Raw genomic sequence first — 13,172 nt, forward strand, 5'->3', positions numbered from 1 at the left:
CAGCAAGGAGAGCTGAGCAGTACCTTGGGAGAATCCTAGAAATGGTGCCTATTGGCTTTTCTTCTCTCTGCCCTTGACTGACATTCCTCCCCATCCCCAACAAGAACAACCTCACCTCCTACCCTATTCCAACTTGCATGTCACTCCCTGACCACAGCGTTCCCATAACCTTTGATGAACTACTGTAAAGCCACGGCCAGCGTTCTGCTCACACTGCCGGGAGGGTGGGCTGGATTCCTGCTGCCTGTTTTTCTTGCATGATCTCACTGGCAGAATGACCGAGCACTGCCATATCAGGCAGGAACATGGCACCCTCTGACCCCCAGCTGTGGTCACCTCCAAGGTGAGACTCAGGCCTGCTAAACCCCTCACAGGAGATGAGGCTTGAAAAGAGGGTTGAGGCCAGCTCGTAGGGTAATGCCACCTTAGAATTGATCCTGATGGGGTCTAGAGTATGTTGAGGTGTTCTGAGCAGTGACGTGACAGGAACACATCTGCACTTTATAAAGATAAATCTTGGAGGCATTAGATGGGAACAGATGAATCCTCTTAGCACAGGGCACAGGGTAAGCACCCCAGGAAAGCTTGTTGGAGCAATTGATGTAGGCGGACTAGAGAAAGGAGGGGTGGAGTTAGTGAGATCAACTGGGAGGCACCTGGGGCAGTCCAGGTTAGAGATGAAGGTCTGAGCTAGCACAATGCCATGGGAATAAAAGGAAAGAACAACCTTGGTGATAGACTAGATATAAGGGAGGAGGAGGAGGAGGAATCAGATATGATGCCCAAATTTCCAGTGCAGCTGTAGTGGAGCACGGTGAAGCCATTGATTGAAAAGGAGGACAGAGCATGTGCTGAGGTTGGGATGGTGGTGATGGGGTGCCCAGTAAGCCATTACAAGTTTCAGTCTAGAGGTCAGGGCTGGACTTTCAGGGTAGAATCTGGGCTGGAAAGATGTATTGAGGGGTCTTCCTTTATGTAGAAAGCTCTGAGAGCACATGAGGTCCTCCAGGGGGAAAAGATAGGGTGAGAAGAGGGCCAGACAACACTAGAAGGACATCAGTATTTAAGGTCCTGCAAGGAGAAGAATTGGCAAAGGAGATGGAGGCTGTCTTAGTTTGCCAGAGCTGCTGTTACAAAATACTCCAGACTGGTTGGCTTAAACAAGAGAATTTTACTATCTCTGAAGTGTGTAGTGTTCTGGTGGTGACTTGCTGTCAATCTATAGGTCAATCTCTGCCTCCATTTCCTCTTCTGAGTCCATTCCTTGGCTTATCAGGAGTCATATTGGATGAAGGTCACCCTCATTCAGCTTGGCTTCACTTTAATTAATAACACCCTCAAAGACCCTATTTACCTATGACTTTGCAGTCACAGGACCAGGGTTGGGACTTGGACCTGTCTTTGTGGGGGATATAATTTAATCCCTAACAGAGGCAGAGGTGGCAGAGGAAGGAGAACATGGGTCATGAGAGCCAAGTGGGGAGAGATGGAGTTGAGCACTTCCTACTTGTGTCCATAGCCGGTTTGTGCCTGAGACTGGTGGACAGAGGGAGCAGAGGCCAGGGCTGGGTGGAGGTCCTGGGGCAAGGCCCCTGAGGCATGGTGTGTGACAACAGCCAGGACATCCAGGACACAGATGTCGTCTGGCGACCACTCGGCTGTGGCCATTTGGTGTCAGCCCCAGGAGGAGTCCACTCTGGTCAGGGCTTGGGGAATATTCTCTTGGGTGCCCCCCTCCCCCACCCCCACTGGATGGTTCAGACATGAACGTGGCCACAGGGAAGATTCTGGAGTCTTGTGCTCAGGTAATGCAGATGCCATCTGGCGCTGTGTCGTGTACAACTCAGAGCAGGGCAGGATGGAGGTAGGAGGTGCTCCTGTGTCATGCATGCCATGGTTGTTTGGGTAGTGCTTTTCAGTTTACCTGCTTTACTGTAAGTCATGTCTTATTTGATGTTGTAAGTATTCCTGTCCCTATTTTACAGATAATTGAGGCTCAGGGAGGTGAAGTAATTGGATTAGGGCCAAAAAGCTAGTAAGTGGGGGAGGCAAGCTTCAGTCTCAGCCTTGTCCCCATAAGAGACATCGTAACCATCCAGGGCCAGGCTGACCAAATGTCTGCCTAAGTGGCAGGACCTCCCCACTGAAGGGCAGGGGAGCAGTTTTCTAGAGGTTCCCCACTGAGGCTGATACTGGCTTTAAATCCTTAAAGGAGGAACAAGTGCAAATTGAGCTCCAAGCTAACCCTAGAGCCCCAGACATATGTCAGAGCTCATCTAAGGACATCATGTTTCTCTTTAGCATGGCAAACCTATGGGACCCCGGCTGAGGGCATCAGGGCTTTTCTCAGAGAAGGATGATGTGAATGGTTTCTAGGTGCCTCCAGACAGCAAACTGGGAGGTGCAGGCTCTACCACCTGAAACTCTAGAAGATTGGATTTAGGCAGAGGGGACACTGCCTCCTTTTACTATGTAAAACTGTTAGTTTCAATGTCTGTGAAAGCCTTGCCCAGTTAGAGCGTCTGTTCTAGTTTGCTAGCTGCCATAATGCAATACACCAGAGATGGATTGGCTTTTAATAAAAGGGGATTTATTTAGTTAAAAATGTATAGTTCTTCAGAGGAAAGGCAGCTAACTTTCAACTGAGGTTCTTTCTTAATGCGGGAAGGCACAGGGCGATCTCTGATGGCCTTTTTTCCAGGCCTCTGGGTTCCAACAACTTTCCCTGGGGTGATTCCTTTCCTCATCTCCAAAGGCCTGGGCTGAGCTGTGAGTACTGAGAGGAGGTATGCTGAGCTGCTTGAACTGTGCTATGTTGAGCTCTCTCATTTAAACACCAGCCAAACCAATTAAATCAAACATCATTCATTGCAGCAGGCATGCCTCCTAGCCGATTGCAGATGTAATCAGCAACAGATGAGGCTCACATGCCATTGACTCTTGTCAATAGAACTAGGTAACTTCACCTGGCCAAGTTGATACCTGAACCTAACTATCGCAGCATGACTCAGGGACCCTTTGCCCAATGGGAAGCATACAGAATCCCCTATATGGCTTGAGACCTAGGAAAATAAAAGAGAAATTGTAAGAATTCGAGAATTCGAGAGTTTTGCCACGCAAAGGAGGACTCCAAGAGACATTCTCTCATGCAACATGCAAGGGGTTTATTTTCCACACATGTGTGGGGCTCACTGAACACACAGGAACAGAGAGGCCCCCGTCTGAGTTTGCAAAAGCCTTTTAAGGGGTAAGATGAGGGGGGGTGGGGGTTGAGCATGGGTCACAGGTGCTGTTTTGCAAAAAAGCAGATAAGAACAGTTTTATAATAAGCATTTCTTAACAGTTTTACAACAAGTAATCTTGGCGCCAGGATTGTTTATCTTCAGCCTGATGGGGCCCATAATTCTTTTCTTTATAATTCTTAACTCACACCAAATGCATAGTCGTGAATATAAAATGACACAAATGCTTTTGCTGGATATTTCAGAAGCTAAAATATATGTAAATAGCTAAATTAAGCAGGAAAAATTAGCTACTGTTAAGCTTTATAAAATTCCCTTTTACAAAATGTTTGTGTTTCCTCTAGAGACAGACGGGAGTTTGGCCCTGCGGCTGGTGAATGGAGGGGACCGGTGCCAGGGCCGGGTGGAGGTCCTGTACCGAGGCTCCTGGGGCACCGTGTGTGATGACAGCTGGGACATCAATGACGCCAACGTGGTCTGCAGACAGCTGGGCTGTGGCTGGGCTGTATCTGCCCCAGGAAGTGCCCGGTTTGGTCAGGGCTCAGGACAGATCGTCCTGGATGATGTGCGCTGCTCGGGATATGAGTCCTACCTGTGGAGCTGCCCCCACAACGGCTGGCTCTCCCACAACTGTGGACACCAGGAGGACACAGGTGTCATCTGCTCAGGTGGGCCTCCTTGATCTCTGGGCCCTTATGGGGTTGAACGCTGCACAGAATAATCACATTTTCCCTCCAGGTCCCCTTCCCAAAGACTGTCCAGAGTTTCTGGTGATTCCAGAGTTTCCCCAGGAATCACTGGCTGCTCAAGTCTGTGTCGGTCCCCATAACGGGAGAAACAGGATGATCAGTTGTGTTCTCCAATCTACAAAGCAGAACCCCAAGATTGCTGTGTAGGTGATTCTGCCACCATTGCTCTGACACAGGGCAGATCGTCCTTCAGGTCAGACACAATGGCCTTTCTATTATCCTTAGAAGCATCTGCTCAGCTCCACCCTCATTTTACCTCATGCTTCCCTCTCTCAGCCAGTGCTTGTTGATGTGGAAGGTAAATGTACCTCACCTCACCTGGTGAGTGCATTCTATTGGTCTACACAGACGTTGACTAACAGGCTCAGATTCAAATGTGACTCGTTATTGATGAGGTGGTGTAGGGAAGGGGATAGGGATGTAGGCAATTGCAGGTAGTCAACAACAGAATGCAAAAATGCCATCATGGGGCCTGGAGAGTAATCCCCTAGAAAATCTCTAGGAAGCCATGAAAAACTCAGAATTATCCCACTGGAGTATGGGACTGTTGGTGTGTTCATAGACAAAATTCTGAGGACCGGTCTTTCCTCCTCCCAAGGGTGCTTGTGCAATGGCATTTGTGGCCTGTTCCAAACTTCCCATAGTTCTGGAAATAAATACCTCAAGCACAGGGAGGCAGACACGGGCAGTTGGATGGAGGGTGGGGAAACTGTGATGCCTGTGGGTTTATCATGGGCACTGGCAGTGTCCATTCACAGAGTATATGACAAGTATCAGCTCCAGGGGCAAAGTTGCTGTTTCTTCAACTTTGATTCCAATGTGGGCACATTTGGTCAATGGCTCTGACTCTGCTTCTCTTCCTCACAGATGTTCTAACGCAGTCCACACTCAGCCCAGGTGAGTCCCTGCATCCCTGCTGAGGTTATCTCTTCACCTCAAGTTCCTGAAAATCCACCCTTACTCTATGGAACCCCTATCTCTTCTTTGCAGTAACTTCTAGAGTATATTATCCCCCTGACTCCCACCATTTGTAATTGAGAAATGAGCCTTGAGTCTCCATTAGACTTCACCAGCCTCTTGTCTTCCTGTCAACCTTTTTTTGTTTTCATCACATACTATTGATTTTGACCACATGGATAACTTCCTGAAGGTTGTGAGGAATGACCTCCAATTCAGTGGTCTTTAGTTCACTCACAATCAGTGCTGGCATGTCCAATGTGGCCCCGACATGCCCTGGCCCTGACACCCAGTGGCCCTGTATGGAAGGAAGACCTATGGTGCCGATTCCCTCTGTCCCTCCCTCTCTGCTTCATTTTGACACCAGCGAGGCCAGATAAATACCCTAAGGGGAGGTCTCAGGGCCCAGCAGAGGCAGGGATGATTAGTGTTTCTGTGGTCCCAGGACCCAGGGACTCTGGTGCTTCCCCAGCAAACCCTCTGCCTCCAGAACATTTTATCTCCAAGTGTGACATTCGGAGTCTTTCCCGGTGGGATCATGGCTCAGTGGTTAGAAGTATTCCAGGTTTCTAACTGAGAAGGAAGCACCCAGATAGAGAATGGAGAAAGCATCTCATATTCAGCAGCATCTTTGATCCATGACTAGTGAATCAAGCAGGACACTTGACAGCACCCCCAGGTCACAAGTGACAGCATTTATATGTGGAACATGCTTTCGTGACTTTTGCATGGTACAAGGGGTATTTATTCCTGGCCTTCCTCCCCCGAGCTCTAACTCTGGTCTATCTCTTCATTGCCTCTTACAGACCCATGGCCTGTGACAACCACAACTGAACCAACAACAACAGGTAATACCTCTATCCTGTGTTTTATATCCTCTCATTACCGGGATGCACTTCGGTTTGAAATGGGAGGGGGTAGCTAAGGATGGGGTCTTCTTTGTCTATTTTACTGTGTCTTGGATCTGAGATGCCAGGTGCTAAATCAGATCTAAGGTATAGCCAGATCATCTACCTCAGTGAGATCCTTTTCCAATTAGTTAAGAAAGTCCTACTCTATGTGCTCAGTTCAAGCTCTGGTGGCATTGAAAAGTGCCTATAACTGCCCATATCTGGGCCAAGAACTTCCCATCTTCTTTCCCTTGACTGGAAGAAGTCAGAGCCTTCAAGGTGCCAGCAAACTTGTGAAGTTGGGGAAGATATGTGCCTGTCGCCTGTCACTGTGGAAGTTTGCGTTGTGTGTTCTGGAGTGGGGTGGGTATGTACTTCCTGGTTATGGCCACTGAGGACCATGGGTGCATTCATTGTAAACTGTGTATCCTAAGTCCAGGGCTGGCCTATGTCTCACTGCTCCTATCCTTATGATAAAGACCCTGGAGGCCATAGAGGGTGTAGAGGCGCCTTCCTGACAAGCATTTTGGCCATTAGAAAGGCCTCTGAGACTCCACCATGCCCAAGGTTTTTGATGTCAAGATAGTCATGGATGAGGCCTTCTTGTGCCCCCTTAGGAACTCATTCCGGTTTGGCCCTGCGGCTGGTGAATGGAGGGAACCGGTGCCAGGGCCGGGTGGAGGTCCTGTACCGAGGCTCCTGGGGCACTGTGTGTGATGACGACTGGGACACCAACGATGCCAACGTGGTCTGCGGGCAGCTGGGCTGTGGCTGGGCCACTTCTGCCACAGGAAGCGCCCGGTTTGGTCAGGGCTCAGGACAGATTGTTCTGGACAACGTGCGCTGCTCGGGAAACGAGTCCTACCTGTGGAGCTGCCCCCACAATGGCTGGCTCTCTCACAACTGTGGACACCAGGAGGACGCAGGTGTCATCTGCACAGGTGGGCCTCCTTGATCACTGGGACCTGGGGCGGGGGGGGGGGGGGCGGGGCTGAAAACTCACATTTCCCTGCAGGGCCCCTACTCAGAGTCTGTCCAGACTGTGCAGTGCCTCCAGAGTTTCCCCAGGGGTCACTGGCTGCTCAGGTCCACACAGTCCCCACAGTGAGCGAAACAGTTGTGTCCTCTAGTCTGCAAAACAGAGCCCCAAGACTGCTCTGGAGGTGACTCTGCCACCATTGTTCTGACACAGGGCAGACCATCCTCAGCCAGAGACAATGGCATTTTTATTCTGGTAGCAGCATCTACTCTGCTCCACTCCCAGTGTACTTGGTGCTTCCTTCTCTCAGACAGCCCCTGGGGATGTGGAAGGTAAATGCATCCCAGTTCCCCTGGTCAGTGCATTCTATTGGTCCTCCCAGAAGCTGTGTCTGAGGTTCAGATTCATGTGTGAATGTTTTATTGGTGAGGTGCAGTGAGCAGCGGGAAGGACTGTGTTCAGGATACAGACAGTGTCATGGAGGTGCAGATGGTGTGCTAATGGGTCAGCATGGGCCTGGAGGGTACTCCCTTGAGAAATCCTAGGAGGCCACGCAAAGTCCCAGAATCATCCTCCTGGAGTTTGGGGGTGTTGGTGTGTTCATAGACTAGCTGCTGAGAAGTGGTGTTTCCTCCCCCTAAGTGATGCCTGGGCTATGGCATTTATGACTTCTTTCAATTTTCAGTACTTCTGGAAATAAACACCCCAAATACAGGGATACAGACATGGGCAGTTGGATGGAGGGTGGAGAATCTCTAATGCCTGTGGGTTTATGATGGGCACTGGAAGTGTCCATTTACAGGATACATGACAAGTATTAGCTCAAGGCAGAAAGATGCTGTGCTTTATCACCTTTGATGCCAACTGGGGCACATCTGGTCAATGAGTGTGACTCTCCTTCTCTTCCTTACAGCTGCTCTGTCTCAGTCCACACTCAACCCAGGTGAATGCCGTGTTCTGGCTCAGGATGTCTCTTTACTTCATGCCCACCTCAGAATCCTCCCCCGTCATGGGATCCCCTTCTCTTTGTTGCCATAACATACGGAGTATATTATGACCCTCCTTCCCCTAATTACAATTGAGGCATTGAGCCTTAAATCAGCATTAGAATTCACAAGTCTCCTATCAAACCATTTTGGTTTTCATTAAAAGCTATTAATTTTGACCATGTAGCTAGCATGCTGAAGTTGTGAAAAATGCAACCAATTTAATTGTCTCCTTTTATAGTCAGGGTTGGCATTCCCTGCATGGACCTGACACCCAGACATTGACACCCAGTGTTCTTGCATAGAAGGCATGCCTGTGGTGCCAATTCCATCTGTCCTTACCTCTGTTCTTGACATCAGTGAGGCCACATCTGCATCCAGAGTCGATGAGTGGAAGCTGAGGCAGGGGCAGGGGATCATTTCTGTGGACCCAGGACCCAGAAACTCTGATGCTTCCCTAGTCAATGCCCTGCTCACAGAACATTCTCCCTGCAAGTGTGATAATTGAGGCCTTACACAGGGGTACAGGACACCATGGATGGACATGTTTCAGACTTTCTAGATGAGAAGGAAACAGCTAGCTGAGAGAGTGGAGAGACTGTTCTGATAGTCAGCATTGTCCTTAACCCATAGATAAGTGAGCTGAGCAGGAGACTTGACCCCACAGCCAGGTAGAAGGTGACAGAATACAGATGTGGCATCAGTTTCCATGATAGTTGCCTTGTCCAGGGGATGTTTTATTCTTGGCCTCTTCCCCTGAGCTCTAACTCTGGCCTATATGTTTGTTGCCTCTTACAGACATATGGCCCATCACATCCACACCTGCACCAACAACGACAATATTTCTATCCTGTCCTTGTGCATCCTGTCCTTCCTAGGATACAGGATAGATTTGAAATGAGGGAAGTGGTGGCTAACGGTGGGGCTCCTTCTTTATGTCTTTCCCAGTATTTTTAGCAGGGCCCAAGTTAGAATCTCCCAAAATCCAGATGCTAAGTCAAGTCTAAGGTATGGGTTGATGACCCATCTCATGGCATCTTGTTCCAGATGTTCAAAAAGGTCCTCATCCAGGTAAGGGTATTGTCTTTGAAAAGCTAGGTACTAAGTGTGATCTAAGGTACAGGCTGGTGCCGTGTTGCAATGAGATCTTGTTGTGAATGCTCAAGAAGGTCTATTCCAGGTACTCAGTTCAAGCCCTGGTGGCCTTACCATACCTGCTCAGGTCCTTAAGCATTGGCTGCAGAGAGGGAAGTGTTGGTATAAAGTGCCTGTAACTGCATGTGCCTAGGCCAAGAACTGCTGGTCTTCCTGCATTCTTACAGAACACAGCCAGAACCTTCCAGGTGTCAAGGGGCTCCTGAACTCAGGGAAGGCATGTCTCTGTTGTCTGTCACTGTGGGAGTCTACACTGTGTGTGCTGGAGGGGGGGGTGGGAAGCTACCTTTCTGGTCATGTCCTCTGAGGGCCATGGGTGCTTTCTTTATAGCCTGAGCATCTTGAATCCAGGGCTTGCCTACTCCTACTGATCCTATCACTATGACAGAGACCCTGTGGTTATGTCAGGCATTTCTTGATAGGTGAATTAGGTCATTAGGAAGGCCTCCAAGTCTCTACCATGTCTAATGTGGTTGATGTCGAGATAGACATGGGCAAGGTATTCTTATGCCCCTTTTAGAAATTATTCTGGGTTGTCCCTGTGGCTGGTGAATGGAGGGGACTGGTGTCAGGGCCGGGTGGAGGTCCTGTACCGAGGCTCCTGGGGCACCGTGTGTGATGACAGCTGGGACATCAATGATGCCAACATGGTCTGCAGGCAGCTGGGCTATGGCTGGGCCACATCTGCCCCAGGAAGCACCCGATTTGGTCAGGGCTCAGGACAGATTGTGTTGGAAATGTGCGCTGCTCAGGACATGAGTCCTACCTGTGAAGCTGCCCCCACAATGGCTGGCTCTCCCATAACTGTGGACACCAGGAGGATGCAGGTGTCATCTGCTCAGGTTGGCTTCACAGACTTTGGACCTCTATTTTAGTGTGTGGTGTTCTCCAAGGAAGGGCTGTAAAGCACTGAGCATCTGTGGATAACAGGAGGTCTCCCTGATTCCTCCAAAGGGAAATGTCAGTATCTCAGACCCTGGCATCTTATGGGTGGGCCTCATTCCTCAGATAGGCCATGGAGCACCCAGGGGTTTAATCTACTTTAAGATGGCCAAAGTGAATTCCCCTAACACTTTTTTTGGCCAGTCCAAACCCCTGGGGTTTGTGTTTAATATCCGACTCTCCTGGGAGGCTCCTAGGAAGCATGTCGAAGTGGTATGAACAGGTCAGGCCTCAGCTTTTCTCTCACTCGAGGTCCTGAGCAGCTTGTTCCAACACATCCTGAACACTGAGAATGTGATGCATTTCTTTGACATAGTGATACATGCTACAACGTGAATGAATTTGGAAACTATTATGCTAAGTAAAAGAAGCCAGATACAAAGGGACATATATTGTACTGTTGCATTTACGTGAAACGTCCAGAATAGGCAAATCCGTAGAACAGAAAGTAGATTAGTGGTTGCCTGGGTGATGGTTGAAGGGAAAAGGGCTGTGACTGCTGAAGGGTGTGGGGTTTCTTTATGGGGTAATGAAATGTTCTAAAATTGATTTTGGTGTGGCTGCCTAACATTGAATAGTAGACTTGAGATAAATAATAAAATGAGAGTTGTGAACTAAAAAAGCAGAAACAATGTTTTAATGTATATCAACACCAAGTGTATAAATGTTTTTAAATGGTCTATAAGAATAGATCAACCAACAAAAAGTTTGAACACCTAGTATTTATCTCTCTCCAATGAATACAAAATAGCCAATATTTTTGAGTATTTATTTTGTGCCAGACACTGTTCTAAGGCTTTACATGTAATATCCCATTTAAGACCTGTAAGAATCTAATAAGGCAGATGCTATTTCTATCCTCATTTTTTCAGATGAGGAAACTGAGGCAGAAAAGTTAAATCACTAGCTCAAGACCACAGAGCTAGTAAAGGCTGGGCCAAGCTATAAACCCAGGCCTTCCCTTGGCAGATCCTGCTGTTGGTCCCACTTTGCGACAAGTGGCAGAATCCTGGGCTCCCAGGAGAGAGTAGGAAAAAGGTTACATTAAAGACCTGCCACTTCCCTCAACCAAGATTAATCTCCACGTCCCTCTCAGTGGTTGATTGAACCATGACAACACTCACTCTGTGGCTTTCTTGGCATTCTTACCCCAGGTGACACATGCTCCCTCTGAGCCTACTGTCACTTGCTTCTAGAGAATCACTGTTCTAGGCCAGATGGTGGAAGCAGAGAGCTGTCCACCAAGGGCCCTGAGGTTTGTCAGCTTAGAACCAAGCCTGAGAACCAAACCTTGTTTATAGGAAACCTTAAACTGTGTCATAAGGTGTGGTGGGTACATCTCAGAGGAATCCTACCCTAGAGAAGATTGTCTGTCTCAATGCATTGATGGCTACCCTGGAAATCACACTGTGGTGTCCCCCCACCCCTCTTTTGTAGGACCCTCTCCAAATTGTAGTCAATTCTTGTTCAATGCCAGTGGGACGTTTTCCAGTCCATCCTACCCTGGATACTACCCCAACAATGCAAACTGTGTCTGGGAAATAGAAGTGAATTCTGGTTCTCGCATAAACCTGGGCTTCAGTGATCTGCAGTAAGTAACACCCAGGCCATCTGATGAAGGGTGAGTCCTAAGCAGCAAGTTCAGTGATTCAGGTCTTGGCCTGGTCCTGGGGTCTTTTCACTCTCATGTTTCATAGATCAGATTGGGAGTTGCTTTGATCCCTTTCATGATGCATCAGGCACTAGTGGGAAATCCTTGGATTTGATCAAAATGAAGCATTAGAGGAAAAATGTAGATACAATGGCATCACACTTAAGCTCCAAACTATCTATAAAATATAGGAGTAACAGAAATTCCAACACTGACATGATAATTGTTATTATACATTTTTTTCCATATAGGTTGGAGTCGAACCGTAATTGCAGTTTTGATTATATTGAAATCTTTGATGGATCACTGAATAGTGGTAACTTGCTGGGGAAAATTTGTGGAAATACCAAGAAAATATTCACATCTTCTTACAATCGAATGACTGTTCAATTTCGAAGTGACGCCAGTTTCCAAAACACTGGCTTTTCTGCCTGGTATAACTCCTTTCCAAGTGGTAAGTGCAAACCAGACTGGACCAGTGAGGTTCATAGATGTATATAGCCCTCTCCTAATTTGCATCATGGTACTTCCATGAAATTAAAGAATGACATAAATGATGCATTGTCCATTCTCAGCAAACAGCTAACTGTAGTGACCCTCTGCAGAGGATGGCTGGGAGCTATGGGCATTAGGAGATACACCCTGGCCTTGGGTTTGCCACCAGCATGCTGGGGGAATTTGGATTAGCTAACTCTCCTTGCTGGGTCAACACCTTTCCAAGTTCTGGGATGTCTAGAGCTTTATCATGGAGAGGTCCAGTGTCTCTGACCCAATGGAAGCGCATTGCCATTAGGTAGCATTGGGGATTGGTAAAGGCCATGGATTATTTGGTCTTTGAGACTCATTTGGGACATGCATGTCTTTCAGATGCCAGCTTGAGATTGGTCAATTCAAACTCTTCCTATGGCAGATGTGCAGGGCGTGTGGAAATTTACCACAGAGGAAGCTGGGGGACAGTTTGTGATGATTCGTGGGATATTCAGGATGCCCAGGTGGTCTGCAATCAATTGCAGTGTGGCAGTGCGCTGTCAGCCCTGGGAAATGCCTACTTTGGCCCCGGTGCTGGCCCCATCATATTGGACAACGTGAACTGCTCAGGGACGGAATCTACCCTCTGGCAGTGCCAGAACCAAGGCTGGTTCTCCCATAACTGTAACCACCATGAAGACGCTGGTGTCATCTGCTCAAGTATGATGTACTTTCACATGAGCCTCATGTCCCTTCCCACTTGATACAGAACAAAAGTTTAGAACCGTGGCTGATGGTATCTGTGGCTAAAGCCTGGAGTTGGGGGTGGGCAGGAGCTTGCTGGCCTGTCCCCCTTGACATGCCTTCTCTGGAAGACCGTCTACAGGGCCACTTTATCTTTGACCAGTTTCTGCACCCCGGGGGACTATCGTGCTGGACACATAGCTGGTGTCCAGTGTGTGTTCTTACTCTTATCTTGCTCGATGACCTTGAACGGTGATTTAACCTAAGTTTGTTTCCTCATTTATGAATTGGGGGTGATAATGAACTCACTTCCAATTGATTTGGGAGGATTCAATGGGTAATGAGTGCAGTTAGAACAGTTTCAGGCAAATAGAAAGGGATGGTGGTTGCTCTGAACTCAGCTGGGAGG

General features: G+C 48.3%; 1 protein-coding gene across 3 annotated transcripts in view; it reads left to right on the forward strand.

Moving 5' to 3' along the window:
* The window catches only part of DMBT1 (deleted in malignant brain tumors 1), a 48,393-nt gene that overhangs the window by 14,752 nt on the left and 20,469 nt on the right, over nt 1-13,172 (forward strand). For 2 of the 3 annotated variants that reach the window (XM_077126303.1, XM_077126302.1), the window contains exons 4-10: nt 3,587-3,910; nt 4,859-4,888; nt 5,755-5,796; nt 6,456-6,779; nt 11,338-11,491; nt 11,803-12,005; nt 12,419-12,739. In XM_077126303.1, coding sequence (XP_076982418.1) covers nt 3,587-3,910; nt 4,859-4,888; nt 5,755-5,796; nt 6,456-6,779; nt 11,338-11,491; nt 11,803-12,005; nt 12,419-12,739 — 1,398 coding nt within the window. The remainder of the gene's footprint in view (nt 1-3,586; nt 3,911-4,858; nt 4,889-5,754; nt 5,797-6,455; nt 6,780-11,337; nt 11,492-11,802; nt 12,006-12,418; nt 12,740-13,172) is intronic. The other variant, XM_077126304.1, reaches the window with a different exon arrangement.

This window comes from Tamandua tetradactyla, chromosome 13 (genome assembly GCF_023851605.1).
Source record: "Tamandua tetradactyla isolate mTamTet1 chromosome 13, mTamTet1.pri, whole genome shotgun sequence".
In the NCBI taxonomy this organism is placed as follows: domain Eukaryota; kingdom Metazoa; phylum Chordata; class Mammalia; order Pilosa; family Myrmecophagidae; genus Tamandua; species Tamandua tetradactyla.